This window comes from Uloborus diversus, chromosome 6 (genome assembly GCF_026930045.1).
Source record: "Uloborus diversus isolate 005 chromosome 6, Udiv.v.3.1, whole genome shotgun sequence".
NCBI classification, from domain to species: Eukaryota; Metazoa; Arthropoda; class Arachnida; order Araneae; family Uloboridae; genus Uloborus; species Uloborus diversus.
Window position 1 is genome coordinate 129,115,000 of NC_072736.1, and position 22,801 is coordinate 129,137,800.

Consider the following 22,801-nt stretch of genomic DNA (forward strand, 5'->3'; position numbering starts at 1 on the left):
CAAACATTTTTAAAACTAAAAAATGAAAACTAACAATAACGAACTTAAATGTATTTTTCGTTCAGCTTTCTTTTATGTGCTAGTTTAAAGAAACTACACAACAAAATAATTTTTACCAAATATTTTTGTAACTAATCGTGGCTCGTTCTTACGATCGCGAGATGCCCTCTCATAAATGACGTTCCTGTGTCAAAAAAATATTCAGGGAATTGAAACTGATATCTTTTATGATTTTTTTCCTCTTCAGACATGTTTCAATACTTTTCAAACCTAGTAACTTCTCTTGGAACAAAAAGTATTCTTAATGTTTTTGATTAACTGGTCTATGAGTAGAAATTTGTGTGGAATGATGATAACACTTCTATAGGATCGATTTGGTTTGGACATCCTCTCTAGCCCATTTATTGTACTATACCACTGAAAACCCTACTGTTTCGAGGACCCTCTATCTACCCGAGGGGTTTTGCCAGTAATTTCAGGAATTTGTGACATGGTTTATGGTTTGGCCCTCAGGTAAGATAAATCTGCAAGAGTGATGCAATGTTGTAAATGCAGGTATGTAAAACCAGGGTCGGCAAACACTGACCAAGTTGAAAAAATACATATTTCTATTTTAAGGCCTGTTAAGCCAGAGCAGACAAGTTTTGAAAAGTTGTTTACTCATCGATTTAAAAAGAAAGAACGAAAAAAGATGGAACAAGCCAAATATACTAATTTATGATATTTTCCTTATTTTCTGAGTAAAAACCTAAAACGCAAAAAATTTAGATGAATGTTGAATAAATAGATTTCGAAACAATAGAGGTAAACAAACATACAGCTTCATCAATAATTTGAATTAAAAACTTAACAGAGTAATATATTTTTTACTAAAGGGAAATACATATACTCATGACACAATAAAAAGAAAGCTTTGTAAAAAAAAAAATGTGTGTAAAAAAAAGTGTTCAATTATATTCCACACTTCCTATATTATAGGTGGAAAAAATACCGGGGTCGATCCAGGTTTTATTTTTTGGGTCCCCATTTTGTGAAAAGGCAAAATATTTTTGTGAAAAAGCAAAATATATTTGTGAATTTTCTTTATTTTTGTAAAAAAGACCTTCTTGTGATTTTTTTCTTGGAAAAGATTATATTAAAGCATTTTTAGCTGTCGTATCGTTATAGAAAAGCCCTAGACAGGTTTCAGGGGTGATTGCAAGTTCTTGAAGAATACCTAAAAGCTGTCAAGAGAAAGTGCGCTGGGGGGAGGGGGGAAGTAAGACCCTTAACATTTTATTCGTAATTTGACACATACATTACATTTATTGTTTTTTACAAATATACATATGCAAGGCACTTTTTTAAGGTGAAAGTCTCACAAGAGATTTCCTGTTTGCCCCTCTCAAATACTTTAAGAGCAATGAAAATTGCACATGCTGCTGAAGGGTCATTCCATGTCAATTCAACCAAAAAAATGACATTTTGACACCCACCGACACGGATTTTGATAAAACTTGGTGCGTTTAGTCCTTTAAAGTAGAAAAGTATCCACATCAATTTTTTCTTCTCAATCTGGTTTAGTTTTCATTTTACAGCCAGTCGAAATTTTGAATGTGTATTATTTTAAAAACTATGACGATTCTGCTCGTTGATTGAAAATAATTTGTATTTCATTTATTTTTCAGCCAATTTTTATGAAAATTTACAATAACATTAATGAGAGTATGAGGATTTCAGAAAAAAATATAAAAAAATTCTGAGTGATATTTTAAAAGTAGAAAAAAATTATTTTCATAATTTTTTTTCCTAAAAGTATGAAATACGTTAAAGTCAATATCAACCAAAGGGAATATGATAATCAAAAAAATTTTTTTCCTAATGATCTTAGATGTGTGTTCTGCCATTAAAAAAAATAAAATTAATGACTTTTTCAGTTCTTTTTATTTTTAGCTTAAAAATCTATCCGCTTCATTTTTTTAAAAAAATTTTATTTTTTTATTTTCTCACACTATTATCAAAAAAAGAATGTATATAAAAATATAAATATCTCAATAATTTGCACATGAAACACTCTTAATTTTTATTTTAATCACAAAAATGCCTTTTTTTTTTAAACAAATTTCATTACATAGTACACTAGTGCAGCCAGAAATTCCTTCTGGAGGGGGTTTTTTGACCAAAAATCCCTACTGGAAGGGCTTTTTGGATCAGTAATACCTTCTGGAGGGGTTTTTTTGATCAACAATACCTTCTGAAGGGGATTTCTTGACCAAAAATATCTTCTAAAAGGGGATTTTTTCATCAAAACAGTCCTTTCATATGCATAAACTATTCTATTAGAATACGCATGTATGTTAAAACCAATGCTTTTGGGGGGCGTTCCCCTCCCCCCTCGCTGCGCCACTGACATAGTAGTCTATTCAAAAGTGTTCTCTTCTCATCTTTCTTCCAGCCTGTGAAATGTTCTCCTACTGCAAAACTGAAACACAAATCCTTCTTCATCTAACGTTTCCCAACCAGTGGTTTGCGAACCCCTAGGGGTTCGTGAGGGCTGAGGGGCAGAAAGGAGGTTGTCAAAAATACTATGATAATGGCGGAAGTTTATAATTCATGTGCTGTTTACTCATTCATTCATTTGTCTCTTGCAAGGCGTGGAGTTCCATAGAGTGCTGAAGAAGTTACACTTACGGATACAGGGTATATGAAGTTGAAAACATATAAATACTTTCGTTTTCTCAGTAGCTTTTGATCGGAAAATTCAATTCAAATCAATGGAAACAGTACATAGAGCATATGCGAACGCCTGTTTCACTACTAAAGTGAGACAAGGAGTTACCGTGTTTGTTAGCAACAATTTCCTATGAGCTTTTAATGATGAAAAGAGAAGGAATGATTGGCAACCCAAAAATACATCAGGGATGGGAAAAAATATTTTTACTTAAGAAAAATTTTCTGGGTGAAACTTGCTACAGTGCGAATTACACAGTTAAAAAAAAAGAATAAACTATGCAACTTGCTTTGTGGTGTATGTAAAAAAGGAGTTCATGAAATTTGTTCAGATGGTGTTTCTCTTAAGTGGGCATACAAATATATTCGTTGATAAAAAATACCCTTTTTTTAAATATCTGATTATTAAAGCAGTTCTGTTGTTTTTCAAAAATAAAAGAAAATTCTTAAGCACTCAAACTCGAAATTGCAGTCAAATGATAATTATGCGCCGTATATTCCTACCAAACAGCTAGACTCATAGTCCTGTACAAGAAGTTATAAATATAAAGACTGTTCTAGTTTTATTGCAAGAAAAAGGATCATATTGTTAAACTGAGAGTTTCTAAAGGGTATTTTCTAAAACTATTCCTTAATTGCCATCTGATTCAATGTTACAAATAAATATACTGTTGAGTCAGAAAAAAACTTTTTTTTTTTTTAATTTGATATCCTCTTTTGATAAATGTTTCAAGGATCAAAAGGATTTTCCCACACACAGGGAAGTAAATTAAATGCTGAACATAAAGTAAGACTGAAACTGTCAGATATTTGAGTCAAACTTTGAGATACTTTAATTCCACAACTATTGCAGCAAGTAGCATTTAGATGTTCTGTGTGCTGCTTATGTTTACCTGTTTTCGTAAGAAAAATGGAAGATAAGTGTAGTGTAGGAGAATTGACATTTACTCATTGTCGAGTCATTCCACGTCAAATCAACACACTTTGGAGCAATTTTAGGACGCACCGACACAGATCTGGATGAAACTTGGTACATCAAGAGATTTAACCTAGTTATGAATGAAAACGCTAAAAAAAATTTTTTCTTTCTCCTCATTTAGCAGTTATTAATTATTGATTATTCAAATTTTTGTTAAAAAATGCTACACTTTGAGACTGTTAATCCTTGTTTACTCAGAAACTATAAAAGATGCAAGCCTGATATTGGTCTTGTTTTAAAGCTCTTTTAATCTGCTTCAATTTGATATGCAACTTAATTAAATTCAAAATTTTTTAATTTAAAATTAAATTCAAATAAATTTTAAAATTTAAATTTCTCAAAAACGGACAATTTTAAAATTTTGAAAAAAATCACAAAATTACTTTGTGTTATCCTCTCACATCTCACCAAGTTTCATATTGGGATCTTAATGGGATCAGTTTATACAGGGAGGATAAGTTTCACATATCTGCCAAAATATGGGTTATTGTGCTGAATAGTTATTATTTTATGTGCAAAAAAATAAATAAATATGCTTCATACATGTTCACTTTTTTATGCAGAACTGTCTACTAGAAATGAAGTTTTTCTTAGTACGCTTTGTTCCTGAAAAATAACTCATTAATAAAAATATTAATCATCTAAATCTCATTTTATTGAGAAAAATAAATTAAAAAGAAATAAAATTTTAAAAAAAGAAAGGAAGAAAGGGGAAAAAAAAAGAAAATATTTTCTCTGGGGATGTGAACTTAAAATAATCCACTACAAATTCAGATCTGAAGCAGTAAGCTACTCTTTTCACCCCCTTTGCTAACAAAATGAAACAGACTGGGGGTGGCTATTGAGAATGAGATCCAATGGTTCATTCTGCCTCACTGCTTTTTTCTCCACCTGTCACTGGTTTGGGATTGACCAATTTTTCAACATGTTTCATGTTTTTGCTTGTGGAGTTCAGTCAGCAGTACCATAAAATCTCAAAAGCACCCCCCCCCCCTTAGTTTCAAAAGATAACTTACTAATTCCAAAAAAAAAGGGGGGGGGGAGGTTATAATCAAATTTTGTTTTTGTAAAATTTGCCAAAATAATTGTTTGTAGCAATATTAATTTTAGAGTACACAAAATAAATAAGTAAATAATAGTTACTATTAATATTAAAGAAAAGGGAGAAATGAATTAATAAAAGCCTGTCATAATTTTATGGCATGGGGGCGACAATATTTTTTTGAAAGAAAGGATTTTGCACCTTAAGTTACCAAAACCCCTTCCAAAAATAATCAAAAGCAGTACACTCACATGAACTTCTTTTGTAACACATATGAACTGAACAAAAAGAAAAGTGCCCTTGCATCAAAAGGCGTCTAGACTTTTGGAAGGAATAAAACTGAAACTATTTTTTTTTTTTTTTTTTGCAAGATCCTTTTTTTTTTTTTTTGTTCTGTTTAAGTCATAGTGTTTCCTTTTCTTCTTGTTGTCTTTTTTTAGAAAAGAAAACCAGCACATGAAGAGGGAAACTAAACCTCTAGAAATGCTCCCCAAATAGAGCATAAAATGTTCATTTTTATTTATTTATTTGGGGGGGGGGGGGTGAAGGGATGAAGATGATCTGAAAATTTTTAGGAGAGGGGAGGGGGAGGGTATATTTGGGATTGCAAAATGATCCTTCCACAAAAAGGGGGGGGGGGATAGAGGGATTCTTTCTGGTGTTTATAATACTTTCTTGTTCTGTAATACACAATTCCTGTTGAAACTATCTTCAGTCAGCATTCAAGCCTTGTCTTCTGCTGTGCAAACTTCATTTCTTTAACTTTCAGTTATTTTATTTCAGTTGGTTTATATCGGAACTGAAACAGTCTATTTTTAAACTAATTTTTACACTCAGCGTATTTATATTATTTGCTAAGTATTTAATTTTATCATGACTCATTAAAATAGTTGCAATCCGTTCAAAAAGTATTCTCACTCACACATAAGAAAAGGATTGAGATCTGCAATGCCATGGATGTATTCATTTGTACCAGAAATGCCTGAAAAGTAAAATATGTGACAGATGCAGAAAGGAGCTTTCCATTATTATTTTAATTTCATTCAATTTTAAAGTAGGTGTAAGACATTAGAAGGTTTTACATTACTATTAGCAGTTCATTTATAGTTTCCTGTGCTAATTTAATAACTTAGAATAATATTTGAGTAATCCATCAGAAAGGTATTTTGTCCAAAATGCAGAAACTTTGATAGATGTAAAACTTGTCCTCCCTGTATCATCTGATCCCATTAAGATCCCATTATGAAACTTGGTAATATGCTAGAGGACAACACAAAGTAATTTTGTAAATTTTTTCAGAATTTTAAAATTGTCCATTTTTAAGAAATTAAAATTTTAAAATTTAAATTAATTATATTTTAAAATTATTATTTTTTGATTTTATCGAGTTGCACATCAAATTAAAGCACATTAAAAGAGCTTCAAAACAAGACCAATTTCAAGCTTGTATCTGTTATAGTTTCTGAGAAAATGAGATTTAACCGTCTCAAAGTGTAGCATTTTTTGATGAAAATTTGAATAATTAATATTTAATAACTTTTGAATGAGGTGAAAGAAAATTTTTTTTTTAACATTTTCATTCATAACTGGGCTAAATCTCTTCATGTACCAAGTTTCATCCAGTTCTGTGACGGTCCGTCCTAAACCGTGTGATGATCTGACACGGAATGACCCTGTCAAAAATTTAGTCATGGAGCACACAAGTTATAGAAAATGTTAATGATTTGTCTGAAGATGAACAAATTTTCCTAAAACTACGAACTGAATCAGAACAAGAATTCAAACTATTTGTCTGCATCACAAAATATTTCTGAAAATGTTTGAATTTTTGCAAAAGGTAATAAAATATTAATCATCACACTACATAAAGAAGTTGGAAAAACATTTAAGTTGAATCAATATTTCAGAGAAAAATAAATAAAAAAATATCTTGTAAATAATAGGAATAACAGGCTGGTTTGATAGATGCTAAATGTTTAATAAAATAATACATAAAAATTGAGTTTATAGGCTCTTTATTCTAGCAAATAATACAGCTATGTAAACAAATTGGGTAATAAATTTTTTTCGAAAATATTTTGTTTTAAATATATACATGCATAAAAAGAAATGGAATAGCGATTAATTTTTTTTTTTTTTAAATGGCAGAACACACTATTAAGATTATTCCAAAAGCATTGGTTTTAACATATATGCATATTCTAATACAGTAGTTTCTGCATATGAAAGGACTTCATAAATGAAAAAATCCCCTTTCAGAAGATATTTTTGATCAAGAAATCCCCTTCAGAAAATATTGTTAATCAAAAAACCCCTTTCAGAAGGTATTTTTGGTCCAAAAACCCCGTCCAGTAGGGATTTTTTGTCTGAAAACCCCCTCCAGAAGGCATTTCTGGCTACACTAGTGTACTATGTAAATGAAATTTGTAAAAAATAGCATTTTTGTGATTAAAATAAAAATTAAGAGTGTTTCATGTGCAAATTACTGAGATATTTATATTTTTCAATACATTCATTTTTTGATAATAGTGTGGGAAAATAAATAAATAAAAAAATAAAATTTAAAAAAAAATGAAGAAGATATATTTTTAAGCTAAAAATGAAAAGAACTGAAAAAGCCATTAATTTTATTTCTTTTAATGGCAGAACACACATCTAAGATCATTAGGAAAAAAGAATTTTTTTGATCATCATATTCCCTTTGGTTGATATTGACTTTAACGTATTTCATACTTTTAGGGGAAAAAACTATGAAAATAATTTTTTTCTACTTTTAAAATATTAGAATTTTTTTTATATTTTTTTCTGAAATCCTCATACTTTCATTAATATTACTGTAAATTTTCATAAAAATTGGCTGAAAAATAAATGAAATACAAATTATTTTCAATCAGCGTGCAGAATTATCATAGTTTGGAAAATACGAAAAATTCAAAATTTTGACTGGCTCTAAAATGAAAACTAAAGCAGACTGAGAAGAAAAAATTGATGTGGATACTTTTCTACCTTAAAGGACTGAACTCACTAAGTTTCATCAAAATCCGAGTCGGTGGGTGTCATGGCTTGGTTGAATTGACGTGGAATGACCCTGAACGTAATGATAACTCCTAATAAATACAATATGAGCAGACTCAAAGATATCACATATTTCTTAACACAGAAGTGAAATACTCATTAACGATTCCATGTATGTGTTTGAAAAACCCAAAGTAATTAAAACCCAAAATAATACTGCACCAGCATTCAGCGTTTAATTTTTTGACTTTTGACGTTCTTACAGAGTAGGTATTTCGTTTAATGATGTTAATAAATATATAAGAAATTTTATTTGTTTGCCTCTTAACAAGGTACAGTAAACATCAAAAATGCGAAAAATTCGTTTACCATGGCGGATGTAAGGAAATCAAGATCTTCAAAAGAAATAAAAATATAAAAACAGCATGTAAAATAATTGTATTTTAGAATTGGATTTTGAAACTTAACACAAATTAATACTAAATATATATTGCATAATCAAAGTAAAATTTGGGATTTTCCTGAAAACAAGCTACCAATCACAAGCGTCCCTCTCCCGTCCCCCCTCTGACGCTCTCAAGCAAAAATACCTCACGCAGCAAGCAAAAAGATAAGATGGGGGAAGGTGGAAGAGGCTCCCGCGTAGATGCGTACACATTTGCGGTTAAAAAATATTGTGAAAAGGCTGCCTTTTTATAAATTTTTGTGAAGGGGCTGCTTTTACGACGCGGAATTTTGTGAATGGGGCCGCTTTTGCGATGGGGAATTTTGTGAATGGAGCCGCTTTTGAAATGCGGAATTTTGTGAATGGGGCCGCTTTTGCCATGCGGAATTTTGTGAATGGGGCCGCTTTTGCGATGGGGAATTTTGTGAATGGAGCCGCTTTTGAAATGCGGAATTTTGTGAATGGGGCCGCTTTTGCCATGCGGAATTTTGTGAAGGGGCCGCAAAGCGGCCCCAATTTGGCGCTGGATCGACCCCTGAATACTAAAAATGCATACAAAAAATTCAAGCTGTAGATAAATAATTTTTCTTTTAAATTTTGACACCATTTTACACATTACAATTGACATTTTCTCCATAGACATCATTTAGTTTAAACAGTGGCGTACTGGGTTGCTGGGATATCGAGAAAATACCCAGTGCACTGACGCCTTGATAAGGAGACATTACCTTTTAATGGGATTTTTTTTTAATCATAATTAAACTTAAAGCATGCTGAAAAAAATGGGCTGCATTATAATTCTCATTTTCGACTTAGTATCACACGCAATAGCAGTTAAGCTTTTTCGTTGTGTGATTGCCTTTTTTTTCTTTGTCATTTCATTCGACTCTTTTCTCACTTCCAGATACCTGTTTCCTTTCAGGGGCTTATATTTTTACTTCCTTTTACAAAAAAAGGAAGTACGTATTGTATTATTTGCCAAAAAATTTCACTCAAAATTCAACCTTAATTTCCATTTTGCTCACCCCCGAATGAATGTCGAGTCTTTTTTCAATTCGAAAACACATGGATAAGTGCCTAAGAACATATAGACACACGAAAAATATCAATTTTGACGATTCCCGAGTTAATTACAACGAGTATTCTCGTAACGTCGGTGTGTATGTCGCATAACTCAAGAATAGTTTGTCCTAGAAATTTGAAATTTGGTACCTAGACTCCTAGTGGGATCTAGCTGTGCACCTCCCCTTTTGGTTGCATTCGGGTGTTTCTAAAGGGGTCTTTTGGTCGCCAAATTTTGCTGCCAACTTGGCGACAAATTTGGCGATTTTTTTTTTTTAATCTGGTTTCAATTTGGCCATTGTTGATGATATTTAAAGAGTAAACTATTGAATCACATTAAAATTGCCAATAATGGGAAAATGACATTAAATTGGAGTAAAAGGAAGTCATGTGATGCGCACATCAGCTCTTTTTTTAACAGTGCCAAATATCACTACTACTCAAGAAAACTTTTTAATTCAAAACATGACCAAAGATGTAGCATGTAGCTAAAGGGAGTAGAAGGACATCCATCCACGAGCTCAAAACCCGGGGAAGAATGAAATGAAGTTATGAAATTTAAAAGTAGTTTTCTCAAACTTAAATAAAAAAAAGTCAATTGCATTGACTAAAATCTGTGGCAGCTAATGTTTCACTACAAGAGATGTTACGCACCCTCCTCCCCTATCATCACTAAAAATAGCCAACCAAAGTTTTCATTTAAAGCACATCAATGTTCGTGGGATAGTCCCTGAGCTCTTTACTTCATTACGGATCGTCTAATATTTTGTGTTTTGCACTTGAATTTTGGTAACTAAACAGAAGAGCACCCCTAACCTTAAGAAACCTCAATTTTGAAACTTTTTCGAGGAAGGGCTTGCAGCTGCAGCTCTTGTTCAACATTGCCTATCAACACCTAAAATTTCATTAAAAGCTCGTCAATTTTGAAAATTTTGCAGGAGAGCCTCATTTTTAGAACTTATATTTTGAAAAAATTGCCGGGGAAGAGCACCCTATCTCTAACCCTTCCTTCCAATCTATCAAAGATAGTCGGTCTAAAACTACGTTTTAAGGATTTCAATTTCAAACAATTTCTGTGGAGTTCCGAACTCCGTCCCATCAATGGTAGCAAGGGTTAAAGGGGGAACTGCGATGCTATTTGAAAAGTCTAAAACCATTGCAGGAACAACTCTGTTTAAAAAATTCTTAGAATAACATTTAAAAAAACAAAAAGCAAAAAAAGTAAAAGCAAGAAAGAATGCATTATCTTAAAATGTATATTTTGAAAGTAATAAACAAAACATGTAACGAGTTTTTGCTCACTTTAAGAGAAAACTATGGATTAATTCAAACATTTCTGAGTCCAAATTTGATCTTGAATTGTCATCTGAATTGCACATTTTTTTTTTGTGTGTGTGTAATAGCTCCTTCATTCATTTCTAATTCCCATTCCTTTTGTTTTGTCTCCCCCTTCGTAATTCAGCTGCTTCCAATCATAGTGATATATTCGAGCTTAGCCACTGTCAGTTTTTTCGAGTCAGTTCAATTTATCATTTCAATGACATCAAATTTTTCAATAAAAAACAATATAAACTGTATACTTAATATGTATACATCAATTTTACACTTCGTTATTTAGATAAAAATTTATCATTTATTCCACTTTTACATTTTTTCCAAAATACCCAGTTTTGGATATTTACCCAGGCCTTGGGTTAACAGCAAAAATATTTACCTACCCTGGGTATTTACTTGATCCACATCACTGCCTACAACTGCCTCTTCATGCAGCATAAATATGTTTAAATTTCATAAAGCGCTTTACCCAGAATTTTAGGAGGGGGGGGGGGGAGAGAGGATGGCGTGAAAATATATATACTCAAAACTGTTTCATAGAGAAACGTAACAAATTACATATATGCACGATGCAAAGCTAAATTGTTTCCTAAATCAGGAAAGGGACAGCCCCCTCTTCCTCAATCATTCATTCAAGTGATGGACCCTTCCATTCATAGCTGAATACACCCTTGGCTGGACGGATGGGGGGGCAACAAAAATGGGACAAGAAACTGTGAATCATGTTTGAAAACTTAAATAATTAAAAAGTGCAGCAATTAAATAGATCTTTTAGAAAAATTTATGTAATTATAATTTTTGTCAAATAATTATGAAATTTTGTTCCAATTCTATTCCTCTGCTTTTTTTCCCACTGAGTTATTATTTACAAATGAATATATACTATACAACTACTTAGAATATTGCTTTATAATTGAAAGAAAAAAAAAGGGGGGTTATAAATTACTTGGGGTAGGTTGGCCCAGTCCAGAATGCCCCACAATAAGGTGGACCAATGTACCCCACATTCTTGATCTGAAAAATCTCATTTTTTTTCATTTGTGACAAAAAATAAAAAAACTGCAACTAAACGAACTTACTTTAAGAAAGGAGTTCTTTTCTGCAATCTTTATGTTGCAGTTTTCTGAAAATTACTTATTACTACTACTATAATAACACTTTCTTGAATAAAATTTTCTCAATATAATTGTACAATGTGATTTCATTATAGGATTTGTAGGATCACAGGTGCCATTTATTAGTCATAAACATGTTTTGATCGAATAAATTGTACTTCGTCATGTTGAAGCAGCATGGTTTATCACTATCAATGGCAACCAGGGTTGCCAGACATCCCGGATTTCAAGGGACAGTCCCATATTTCGAAAAATGGTCCCACGTTCCAGGTAACTTCCATATAGGACGGGTATTCTAGCTAATAACAATATATTACAAAACGAGACATTATTTTAAGGGAAAAAGTAAACTAAAACAAAAAATGTGAAATAAAGAGTAATAAGAAAATCATATGGCTCCCCCAAACAAAAATCATTTTCGTTTTAATTTGGTGTTTTGTTTTTTTTGGCAGCAGACCATGAGGAGCCAAATGATTGCTTACTTTTTGGTCATTGACTAATGTTGGAAATATATCTCTGCGAATGCGTTGTCAATCACAATGAAAACGATTTTTACACTTCGATCGGTGACATTTTGTAAGGTTTAATGCTTTGTTGAGATTGAATTTTTCAGATTTCATTTATCATGAAGAGACATCAGAAAGCATCCCTTAAAAATACACCACACACACATGTCCAGTAATTGCCCTCAACCTCAAAATTATCCCCCCCCCCTTTCACTCCAAGAAGCCTGTCTCATATTTACTGTTCTTAAATCTGGCAACCCTGACTGCAACTTATTGCTTTCTTTAGTGAGACAGAGACTATTCAAATTGCACTTCTCCAACTTCAATGGCACTTGAACGATTTTTCAAGAGTCATTATACCTAGAGACGTACCGAGTACTCAGTAATCGGCCTACTCGGCCAATACTGAGTAGTTGCAAAAAAAAAAAAAAAAAAAAATGAATATTGTTCAAGACAGATTTCACAATTTATAAAAATTACAAGCATATAATATACTGCAATCATTTTCAATTGCTGTATTCATAAAATAAGACTAATCTACGTATAAGTTGGAAAAAAAAAAAAAAACACTTATAAAATCTAATCAGAGAAAAGTTAACTATAAATGTGTATTTGGGTGCAACTACTTTTTCTTTATCACATATTAGTGGACAATTTACCTTTGGTCAGGAACATTTTAAGTGATACATAAGATGGATATTCATACTCTTAACAAAAAAAACCCCTTTTAATCATATCACAATGCATTCCTAATCACTTGAAAACTTAGATTGTGAATTTTTAAAACCTTGGTTCTGCAGATTCAAATTTTTGGCATAATGATAACAATACAGAGAAGTAAAACTAAGTCATTTTTGTAAGAGTAAGAAAAAGGTTGTGACTTTGGGTAAAGAAATACTACTTAAGGGAAAAAATGTTATTAAAATATTTTAATAATCAAAATTATTGCACAAAATGCGAGATTAAGGAGTTAAAGACATCCAACAAAAGTCTGATATCTTTGTCGGAATTCTTTACATTCATGAGCTCACATTTTACGAACCGAAACCGAAAAAGATGTTCCTTGTAACGCAAAAACACGTGACTGCACATTTGTGCTTTTAATGTTGTTTTATTTTCTTTAAAAATGATTTACGTTTGTCGGACTAGAATTATAATAGATTAATACAATTTGTTTTAATTCCAACTTGATTAATCACATCTTTTATTTATTTTTAAAATAATGTTTTTGTAAAATTTTTGACACAAACTAAATTTTTTGAATAATGCGTGGTTAAATTTCATCTGGAATTAGATTTTAAAATCTATTATATGGCCATGAAGGTCTAAATTCATCACAAAATTCATCACGTGTGTGTTGGTGGTTCTTCTTAAAACATAATTTGGTAATCGGTAACTCAGTACTCGGTACGTCTCTGATTATATTAGAACTCCAACCTTGGTAGCCATTAGGAATTACAAATCTCTTACACTCTTTATCAGACAACCAAAATTCTTTACCTTCAGGGCAATTCCATGGTGTCGGACGTAAAAAATGAAGAAAAATTTCTCAGTTTTAATTCCATTTACCAAATATAAACTGTTCCAAAATGATCAAATTTATTTACAAGATACTTACTACATCTCACTGAATAAAGAATCATGTGTTTTTCAAAATATATTCCTAAAGTATAAATTAAAAAAATTTAAAGAGTTGGTGTCGGACGTAAACACACAAATAGTAAAATTGATGGTTCACTTAAAAATTATTAAAAGTCTGTGAATTGGCTTACATTTTAATTTTAAAAGCAGCACATTTCTAAAGTATAGTTATGATTGAAGCATATTTCAGTTTTCAAATGATATTATAAGGAATAAAATTATTTAAAAAATATTTTTTTAGCTTGGTGTCGGACAAAAAATTTTCATTTTGGATGTAAACTATTGCTCTTAAATGTAAATAAATAACGATTACAGTTATAAATATGTAAATTAAAGGTTACATATACTGAAACAAAATTTACCAAGTAAATTCAAAAGAAGGGTTGATTGGGGGAAGTGGGACACTGGGGTAAGTGGGTCACCCCCAAAAATTGAAATATTCATATGGTTTTTATCCTTTTTTTACATTGATCATGTCATGGTTCATCACAGTGATTAGTTTTGCATATAATTGGGTCACATTGATTTTTTTTTTCTAGGTCAGAGAACTTAGTCAAAAAAAAAATCTGAAAAATATTTTTTGGCGAGTTTAAGCAACATTTTTCAAAGAAGTGTTTCCTGGTTAGCATTTATTTTTTTATGATCATTAAACATTCATGCACAGCTTAACTTAAAGTGCGTAGTGCAATCAGAATTTTAGAGTAAAATATTATTAAAAACTGTTTTAGAGGAGGGGCCCCACTTATCCTGTAAAATTTCGCTATAAGAGGACCTCACACTATGGGGTAAGTGGTTTCCCCCCCCCCCCCCCCCCCGCATAACAGTGAGGAGCAAATTAGCTGATATAGGAATAGGAGGGAAAACTTTCATTTGGGTAAAAAACTGGCTGACCGGATGGAAACAAAGGGTAGTTGTAAGGGGAAATTATTCTAATTGGAGTGAGGTTTTAAGCGGGGTTCCTCAAGGATCAGTGTTAGCGCCTGTTTTGTTCATTGTTTTTATGAACGATATTCACAAAAATATTTCTGGGAACATGAATTGTTTTGCTGATGATGTCAAAGTTATGGGGACTGTAGAAAATGAAGAACAAGCAAATCAGCTGCAAGAGGATCTAGATTATATTACGGAGTGGGCTGATAAATAGGGTATGGCTGTTAATGTTAGGAAATGTCAAGTGCTACATTTAGGGCATGGAAATAAGTGTACAAGTAATTATTTGCAAGGTTCAGTCATTAGTCAGGCAGACAAAGTTACTGATCTGGGGGTCTTAATAAGTCAGGATTTAAAGTTTAGCCAACAGTGCAGCATTGCTAGTAACAAAGCCAATAAGATGTTAGGGTTTATTAATAGATCTATTTCAAACAAAACTAAAGAAGTTCTTCTGCCCTTATATAGAAGTTTGGTAAGACCTCATTTGGAGTATGCTGTTCAGTTTTGGTCTCCATCTCTTAAGAAAGACATTAATGTATTGGAAAGGGTTCAAAGGCGGGCTACAAGGCTAATAAATGGACTTTCTCACTTAGACTATGATTCCAGGCTTAGAAGGCTAAAAATGTAGTCTTGAGCAAAGAAGAGACCGAGGAGACATGATTCAGTTGTTTAAATTTATTAAAATGAAAGATGTTACGGGGCTGAAGTTTAGCACTGAAAACAAGACAAGGGGTCATTGTTTTAAGCTATTTAAATCTCAGGCTAACATGGATGTTAGGAAAAATTATTTTTTTAGCAGGGTAGTGGAACCTTGGAACAGTTTACCGGAAGAAGAGGTAATGAGCAAGGGAGTAGATAGTTTTAAGAGGGCCACTGATCTTCACTGGGGATTGTAAATTGACTAGGACCAGTCTAGCTGAGCCCCGAGTCTGTTGCTGGTCGTCACTTTTGTATGTATTTGTATTGCGTTCATTCAACACACCTTTTCTCAAAAGGGGTCCTACTTACCCCTATCAACACTAAATGTATTATACAGTAAATTAACTAAATTGTTTTTTATGCATGTTTCACTTTAACTGTGAAATTAAAGGCAAAAAAGGAGAAACACAGTTGAAAACATATGTTGTTTAAAGAAATATAACAGTGTCGGACATAAATGGTGTCGGATGTAAAAAAAATTTACGTCTGACACTTAGATTTTAGTAAAAAATATTCATTTTGTTACAAAAAGAAAATAGGTTACATCAATGAGATTGAAAATCTTACTTTGTACCCAAAAATACATGTATGTAGCTTTAAAATTATTGGCTCAGCATAATTAACTGCGCATTTTGGTGTCGGACGTAAAACACTTAATGTACCCCAGAGGAATTCTTTTACAAATCAAAATAATTATATTTTGACACATTTTTGCAACATCACCAGCAACACATTGTATCTTTAAATGGTTATTCATCTCAATTCATAATATTAGTATGTATTTTTTGGAAAAAACAGAATTTCTTTGAGAGTCACTAAATATGGTTTGAAAATACTCGAGATGTTGACCTTAGTTTAACCTCCTGTAACTTATTTATAACTGAAGTGATCAAATTTTAGACATTTCAAAATTATACAACTCTTTAGCTTTAAAATGACACCTCATTTGTTTAGAAATTTTAATTTTGAAAATTTGATCATCAGGTTGACCTTATCATGGAATTGCCCTTCAGTGGATCCCATTCCCAGTGTGTGTGTCCAAATGGAAGGAAATGAAAACGCTGACTTTTTCAAACTGCTAATTCCATAATGTAAAGTTTGTCATTAGATAATTGTTTAAGAATAACTTGAAAAAAAGAGTACTATCAGTTAGGAACCCTTAAAAATCCTGGTGGAAAGACATCCAAAATATCTGTGACTGGCCTGGAGCAGGGTTCCCCCTTGCTATCGGACATGGACGTCTTGCCAAGCATGAACATGTCACTAATGTATTTAATAATGATGGCATACTCTGTATTCTTTGGGAACACATGGACTGTATTAACTTCAAGCCTTGTCCCATGCCGTGCCCATGAGTTTGTAGGTCTTAAGTCACTGGGCACCTAGCGAACTGATCTGCTTCTATGAATTTATTTCTGTGTTCAATAGTTAATTCATTTTGATGTCAGAGTTGTCTTTTGCATCCACCAAATGAAAAAAAAAATTTTTTTTTGACACAATCACATCTTGCTGATAAAACAGGACTTTACATCACACTTAATAACTTGTCACCTAGCGTTTTCTCAACATTTTAAGCAAGAGCTGCGCTCTGCCCTTCGTTTGCATCTCCCAATGTCTCAAAGTGCACTCCGGTTAAAAATTAATTTCTGGCTATTGTTCTGTATGTGCAACGAGTTATATCATCTAAACATCACGACTTTTAATGCAACTCTATCAAATACATACCTACTTTAATTTTCAACATTTTTTTGTATAATTAGAAATAGCAAAGCTTGAAAATATGGAAATACAAAATATTTTAATTAAATGTTCATAATAGGGGGTAGTTGTTAAGTACCCCCTCTACCATGGGAGAGGGGTACTTAACCCCTCCCCCATGGGGGGGGGGGTTAAGTATGGTAGGGGGGTAGGGGAGAGGGGGGCACATGTAAACATGGGGCACATGTGAACAAACCATATTTTACCCAGATAACATGAGGAAAAAAATCTGAAAAAAATTCATGTAGATGACAGCAGTAGTACTGTAAGCTGCCTGAAATTTCAAAGATCTCAACCATTTCGTTTTTTAGTTATCATAATAACTTCTGTTTTGGAAGGTGCCAGTAAACTTTCATGTTCCAGTTCTCAGAGTAAAAACACATTCAACACTATCTTGATTATGATTTGAACTTGATTCATTTTGAAGTGGGATTTATAAAATAAGTTTTTGTACTCTATTTTTTTTAAAAAATTTGAAAGAAATATTGCTTTTTATCAGATTAGGTTTAAGTTGTTATATGGGGCACATGTGAACACACTATGTAGGGGCGTAGAATTCACTACAAAAAAGACAAAAATTCACTATGTTGGCCGTATCGAGAAAATGGAGAGTGATGAAGCAAATGTTAAGTTCATGAGGAAGCAGAAGAATGAAACCTTTGTATTTCCAGAAACAGATGATACATCGATGGTAAACACTGATGATATTCTGCTCAAATTACCCCCACCTACAATTTTAGGTAGCACAAATCGAGCTACTTCTTCAGTTTCTTTTTCTGTAAAACTTGAAGGCTATAATGTTCGTTGAATCAAGTTAATTTATTATGTACTCATTATTTATATTTTCATTGTGTTTATTAATGTGTAATAAAGAGTACTTAAAGATATGCTTAGGTGCATTTTATACCATTTATGTATCTGTTCACTTGTGCCCCAGGTGTGTTTACAACTGCCCCCGCACCGGGGCAGATGTGAACAAAATGTAACATATTTTAGAATTAATTTTTAGGTTGGAATTTCCTCTTGTAGAAGGGGGAAAACTGCATGATAATATTAGCAAATGTTTGATTTATCATAGTTAGCACCTTTTTCTTTTTTATCTCAAATCAATAATGAAAAATATAGAAAAATGTCGTTTTTGTTCACATGTGCCCCCCTCTCCCCTACTAGTCGAATACTAGTCTTCACTATAAAAGTCTCTATGATGTGGGTAAAAAGGTATTAAAATGTATTTAAAAACATATTTATAAGGTTGAGAAATCAACCTCCCCAGCATTATATGGTCAGGTAAGGGCAAATGATTATAACACTACCTCCCCCCATCATCATCATCCCAAAATAATTGTGATCCCCTTCAATTATTACAACTTGGAGAGGACTCTTACCACCCACTACAAAATTTGACCTGAATAGTACTGCCAAAAAATAAGATTTTGCTAAAAAATATCTAAACCTATTATGTTAAAAAGCAAAATCAATCCAATTCTTGACAAATTATGCGAAAATTACAAAAAGCGCCCTTTCTAAACTGACTAACTTCACTCGAATACAAAGCACAGGTTTGAAAATAATGACTTTGCGAAAACGATCCAATGTCGCCCGTACACTTTTAATCATTTATTTGCTGTAAAAAACATATGCATTTCATGAAATAAAGGTCTTTCAGTGCGACAAGTGACATAAAAATTATGCAGAAAACGGCTGTTTAACAGCCGAGTCGGAATGCATGTGACGTATTACAGGTAATGAAACAGATTGTACATACCCAAAGCTCCGTTCCCCAACTCATTTCTCACAGGTATATATATCCTTTATTATAAAAAGTCTTGAGTTTCACAAACGAATTTTAAAAGAATATTTCACACTCGAGTTCGATGATAACATCCCTTTATTCATTCAAACAACATTTCGTCTTATCATTAAATTCCAGTGAATAAATAACAATCTTATTCCACGCTAAAACCATGAACACGAATGCAGACAACACTCTCACACCTTACTTCTTTGCGATTCACCTTTTCTGTAGTCATGTCAAGTGCATAAAAACTTTTCAAACAAAGCGTATACAGCGACCTCTATGGTTGTGTTCGAATAGACAAGCCGATTAATCCGCATGGTGTCACGTGCCGGGTGTCAACAGAGGTTATGTTCGAACATGCTTACCGTCTAACCTACTCCCATCAGGCTCTTTGCCGTTACCGAATGATATTGGTGCCACCGGCGTAACCGTCCCTGTTTCCGAACGTACCCATCCTATTTTGACGTCATTCATCAAATCAAAAAATATGGCGACGGCCAGTAAAGCTGTTAAGAGTTTTTTGTGTTTATAAAGCTGTAAATTAACTTTACTGCGTAAAGTTGTTCAATGTTATGGCTGAAAATTATGAGGTGATCACTCTATCTTCATCTGATGAAGATTCTGATCCACAGGTAACGATAATTTTTATATCAACCGAGTTAGTTTTTAATGTGTACTATATTTTGAAAAAGAATTCAAGTCGTGTACAGTTTGCATGAGGAAAAAAAACACTTGACAAGTAAAAAATATCTTGTGTTGTATAAAATTTATTCATATCTTGTTTTAATGTTGCCAAAAATGTGTCTGATTGTTTCGTTTACCTCTAATTTCACATCTTTCTGAAGTAGTATAACTAATCCAGCCATTAGTTTCCTGTCAGTGGCGTATCAATTTTTATTTTTAGGGGGGTCAGTATGACTCAACTTAGCCCCCTCCCCCGCACTTTTTTTTTTTTTTTTTGAAAACACAATTGCAGGTTATTTTTTGAGACGTTAGTGGAAAGGATCAGTATGGGATCATCCTCAGATTTTTTTCAGATTTGAAATCTTAAATGCTCAATTTCATGCATTGGGAGTAACATAAGGAATGGGTGGTGGTTCATTTTCTCTTCTCTGAAAATGTTTTGAAATTAATGTCCTAAAACGCCTAATTAAATGCTTTTATGATATCAATTTCCCAATATTACTTCAACTGAGTAATTAAACCTTACTTTAGGATCATTTCACGGTATTTTTGACATTTATGTAGAGTCCGTACTGTTTGATTTGCAAATTATCTGATTTGAGTTGGTGTGTTGGTAGGAAAAGCGCAAAATAAAATAATATGCTAATCAAACAGCAAATTAAAAAGTTGTATGGCAAAAAAAGGTCATGTTACAGACACTACATAAATGTCTAAATTACCATGAAATGAGCCTTTAAATTTCTTGTAGGGTCATAACATTTTGAAGACTTTTATTTTCAGACTGACTAGAAAAAAAGGGTCAGTGAAAGTAAGCCGTACTGCTCTATTGATAAATGCGACTGATTGCATTTGATTTGATTGAATTCTTAGAATCACTTAATAACAGGGTTCAAAAATTTCTAAATATTTTCGAAAATATCCGATAGTATGATGTATCGGATATTTGGATACATATCTGACATTTTCAATCGGGCGCTAACTTCAGTCTGTAAGTAGTTACTTCATCAAATTTCCTTTATTAATATTATAATGCACTAATGTTTTTTACATTATTTATATTCATAAATATAAATTTTATATGAAAATTTATGTACTTCGAGTGGCGTTTAAATATAAATTATATTTACAAACATTTGTGAAATGTGATGATTTAATATATGAGAGATAAAATATAACGTAATTGGTATTGACACTGGCTATTGTATCGGATATTGACTTTTATATTCATGTGCTCTGTAAAACTGATCACATATACATGTGCCCTGAAAAAAACACAGAAAAACCAGGGTTGGGTTTTGGACTGTCCAAAACTAGTTTAGGACAGGACAGGTGGTTTTTACCGTCCAAAACTGTCCAAAAGTGTCCGAAACTGTCTTAAACTGTTCAAAACTATGCTAAAGCAGTGTAATCTAATCAATTATTATTTACTGCTCTATTCGTAATGCATAAAGTATTCAGGTGCAAAAAAAAAAAAAAGCTTAATTTTTTTTAATGGTTTTTGCAAATAAGTTTTACATGATGCTTTAACAAAAACATTTTTTTTATCGTAGATTAAAGAACAAGAAATTGATGATTAAACACTTCTGTTATAAAACTTATGAATTAAAAAAAGAATAGCACATTTTTAATATAATACATTCTGTAACTATAAAAAATTGTAATTTATTGCATTTAAGTCAATTTTTGCACTATATTTTGAACACTTTCTTTTGCACGCATGCATAAATGTCAAAAAATTTGGTTTATAGAAGAAAAAAACTTCTGCATACATATTGAAATTTTTAAAGAAGAATTTTAATTTTTATGTGACTAGATTAAAATTAGCCGCATAAATAAGGACATATATATTCTTACTTGAATATTCACAATGAATAAATACATTAAATAGTCAAATAGAAAGGAAAAAAAATGACACATTTTGTTCTGTTTCTGATATTTTCTTACAGAATATAGTTTCTCAAAAAGTACTTTTGGACACAAGGGTTTTCAACAGAACTTATTTACCCTGCTTTCATTTGCACGCATGCATAAACATAAAGAAATTTGGTTACTAATGTTGAAAAAAAAAAAAAAAAACTAAACTCATGCATACCAATTGAAATTTTAATCAAGAATTCAACTTCTATGTAACTAGATTAAAATCAGCTGCATAAATAAGTTGAATGTTATCATTGAATAAATGTTCAATATAAAACATTACTTTGATACATTTTATTGTTTTTTTTTTTTTGTTTTTTTATGTTTTATCACAGAATTCAATTTTTCTAAAAATATAGTTTTGGACACTTTCGGACAGTTTTGGACACAAGGGTTTTGGACAGGACGGTAAAAACCAGGGTTTTTACCGTGGTTTTTACCGTAGTGTCCAAAACTTTGCCAACCCTGAGAAAAGCGTCACAGTATCCTATTCTTAAGTATAAAATATCTTGTAAAATTAAAACATGAAAAAGTTATTTAAAACCATATTAGGTGGTAATATTGTAATGTGTTCTGTTTATATGTATTTTTGACATGGTTGGGTTTTGGACTGTTTGAAACTGATTGAGGACAGGACAGGTGGTTTTTACCATCCAAAATTATATAAAACTGTCTTAAACTTTCCAAAACTATCCTAAAGCTAAAAGGCTGTAATCTAATCAATTCATATTTATTACAATATTTGTAACGAAGAAGTATAGATATTAATGACGTTTAATTAATGAATATTTGATAATATTTTTCTCTAAAATGATAATTCAAAAAAAAAAAAAAAAAAACCAAAAAAACAAAACAAAATGAATATTTTAAAAAAATTGTCAGCTCTATTGCATAAAAATTTCCTTATGTAACAGTTGGTAGTTTTATGAATGGAAATTCACAACTCTACCAAGACAACTAATTTCCATTAATAAATAAGTTACATAATATTTATACTTGAACATTTATATAGAGTAAATATATTAAATAGGGTCTGCTGGGATAATTTGGGGTATAAGTTATATGTTTTTGAATAGACGAAAACTTTTCATTTGATACACCTACAAAAATTCAGTTATAAAAATCATCCTTATCTATGAATATATGCTGAAAAAATGTTGCCAGCA

At 31.8% G+C, this 22,801-nt stretch overlaps 2 protein-coding genes across 4 annotated transcripts in view; one reads left to right on the top strand and one right to left on the bottom strand.

Moving 5' to 3' along the window:
- The window catches only part of LOC129223983 (formin-binding protein 1-like), a 98,682-nt gene extending 79,422 nt beyond the window's left edge, over positions 1-19,260 (bottom strand). For 2 of the 3 annotated variants that reach the window (XM_054858375.1, XM_054858374.1), the window contains exon 1: positions 19,002-19,260. In XM_054858375.1, the coding sequence (XP_054714350.1) occupies positions 19,002-19,025 (24 nt within the window). In that variant the 5' untranslated portion in view covers positions 19,026-19,260. The remainder of the gene's footprint in view (positions 1-19,001) is intronic. The other variant, XM_054858373.1, reaches the window with a different exon arrangement.
- Positions 19,261-19,606: 346 nt separating this feature from the next.
- Positions 19,607-22,801, top strand: part of LOC129224977 (uncharacterized) — a 33,019-nt gene continuing 29,824 nt past the window's right edge. The window contains exon 1 of the mRNA XM_054859525.1: positions 19,607-19,666. Within this exon, the coding sequence (XP_054715500.1) occupies positions 19,607-19,666 (60 nt within the window). The remainder of the gene's footprint in view (positions 19,667-22,801) is intronic.